The 2324-nt window shown below is 51.8% G+C and overlaps 1 protein-coding gene across 1 annotated transcript; it reads left to right on the top strand.

The window, feature by feature from the left end:
- Positions 1-288: 288 nt before the first annotated feature.
- On the top strand, positions 289-2145 carry PHACADRAFT_179565 (uncharacterized protein; the record flags this gene model as incomplete). Its single annotated transcript, XM_007403235.1, has 4 exons — positions 289-301; positions 410-473; positions 1299-1764; positions 1813-2145. The coding sequence occupies 4 exons, from the start codon at positions 289-291 to the stop codon at positions 2005-2007; spliced, it is 738 nt and encodes a 245-aa protein (XP_007403297.1). The 3' UTR covers positions 2008-2145.
- Between the last annotated feature and the right edge of the window lie 179 nt (positions 2146-2324).

Genomic DNA, 2324 nt, shown 5'->3' with positions numbered 1-2324 from the left:
TGCTGTGCGGCAACTCTGCAGCCTCAAACCTAGGATTGAGCTATGCAGCCGATGGCGCGTCCGTCATGGTCACCTACTTGATTAGCGAACGAGCTCGCCCGGCAAATTGATGCCTAGGAGAAGGGCAAGGCGATTGTTATCAAGGCCGACGCATCGTCCACAGCGGAACTCATTGATGAGATAGTCCGGCACTTTGGCAAGCTTGACTTTTTGTGGATGCGGGGTTTTTGATCAACGGCGCTCTGGAGGCCTCCAACGAGTGGTCATTTGACGACCACACCACGTTCAATGTCCAAGCTCCGCTTTTCATGGCCAGGGACGCGTCCAGGCTCCTCAAGTCTGGTAGGTGTCTAGGCTTATGCATGTATGCACGGTCTTATCTTCCCTTGCTCCTCCCTTACTCCTCCAGGTAGCCGCGTCTCCCTCTTTACTACCAAATTTCCAAAGTACCGCCAAACTACGCCATCTATACGGTAACTAAGGGTGCTGTCGAGCAAATGACAGGGATACTTGCCAAGGACCTCAGTGGGTATAAATGTCAACGGCATTGCCCCAGGATATCCTATCGACACCAAGCTCTTCCGGTATGGGAAGTCGGAGCAGCTTGTCAACCCCTTCGAGTATCTTCATTCTTAGAAACGTAGACCGGACGCAATCGCTCCCATAGTCACCTTGTTCAATTGTCAAGAGACGAAGCGGGGTGAATTAGTGGTCAGATGATCTTCATCAGCGGGGTCAGTGAGTAGCTGCACCCTGCAGAACTATATCTAACTAGTCAGGACTTCGCGGTTGGATTCGGGGGCGACCATTAGAATTGTACTTCATGCTACGCACAAGTTGCACCTTTGTGTAATGATCCGTACGAGTTAACATCCTTTTTCTTGCGCATGTCTTCGGAGACTCGACACTGACATCTCCGACGTTTGGGTTTTCCTATTACGGTGACAACAAGAGTCCCGAGCACCGTTTGCGTCTGGGCTGGGATAGAAGGTGTGCTTGTCGATCGTTTGGCGTAGTGCCTACACTCATGTCATGTTGGATAGTAGAAGCCCTTGGATTATGTGCTATCCCCTTGCTAAAACGCCACCCCCGCCAAGATCCACGTTCTTCTTGGCGATGTGCACACTCCTATGGATATCCTTGTTAAGCTGCAACCGATAGGACGCGCATACGATGTGGGTCACTGCGGGCACGCGAGAACCGCGACGTCGCACAACACGGAGTGTGTCCCTTTTGCGGTGTACAAATTCTATATTCTAGCTGGTGACTGGATATATAAGTAATGCGTAAGGCCCCAGGAGAGACCATCATCGTCGTGCGTCGGTTTTTTCAAGCCATACACCAGTATTAATAGCCCTCCCCCTCGTCAATAAAGTCGCCGTTGTGACCGGCTCCTCTCGCGGTATTGGTGCTGCCATCGCCAGAAGACTCGCTGCCCACGGTGCATTTGTGGTCGTAAACTATCTCGGCAGTGCAGGCGCCGCGGGTGCGCTCGTGCAGCAGATCAATGTGGAGGGCAAGGGCAAAGCTATCGCCATCAAGGCAGACATATCGTCGGTCGTCGAAGGAACCAGGCTCATCGAAGAGACCGTACGGCATTTTGAAAGACTGGACATTCTGGTTCTGAATGCTGGCATCGTGGGTGACGCCTCCCTCAATGATATCGATGAAAAGCATTTCGACGACCAGTTTACCGTTAACGTAAAGGCACCGCTCTTCATGGTCAAGGCGGCCGCAACTCAGCACCTAGGGCCTGGTACGCATGTCCACAGCCGAATGCATGCGCGTATACTCACACAAAGTCGCTTGCAGGAGGTCGTGTGCTCTTCCGCAGCAACGAAGAATTCTAGCATCACTGGCAACTATGCCGTGTACTCCGCCACCAAAGGGGCGGTCGAGCAGATGACGCGCGTGCTTGCCAAGGACATCGGAGCTAGGGGCATCACCGTCAATGCTGTTGTTGTAGACACCGATATGGTCCGGCAGGGGAACGACGAGAACGGTTGAAGTTTCTAGCTCGCCCTCACCCACTTAACCGCCTCCCTAGCCCTGAAGAAATTGCTCCTATTTTTGCCTTCATATCGAGAGAGGAGGCCGGGTGGATTAATGGACACATAATTTTTGCGAATGGCGTAAGGATTCTTTGTTCTTCTCATACACACACATCTAATGTCCATCTTATAGGCCACTGTTGTTTGATTTCGCTTGGCACCCATGCTGTTTTGTACCAGTATCACACATGTAGTTTCAAACAGAACAACTTCTATTTGCACTGCTACAGCTACATGTCAAGTCCTAGTCCAGTCGTTTGACAACGCCCATCG

This window comes from Phanerochaete carnosa (genome assembly GCF_000300595.1).
Source record: "Phanerochaete carnosa HHB-10118-sp unplaced genomic scaffold PHACAscaffold_902, whole genome shotgun sequence".
NCBI classification, from domain to species: Eukaryota; Fungi; Basidiomycota; class Agaricomycetes; order Polyporales; family Phanerochaetaceae; genus Phanerochaete; species Phanerochaete carnosa.
This window is presented reverse-complemented; position numbering and strand designations above follow the sequence as displayed.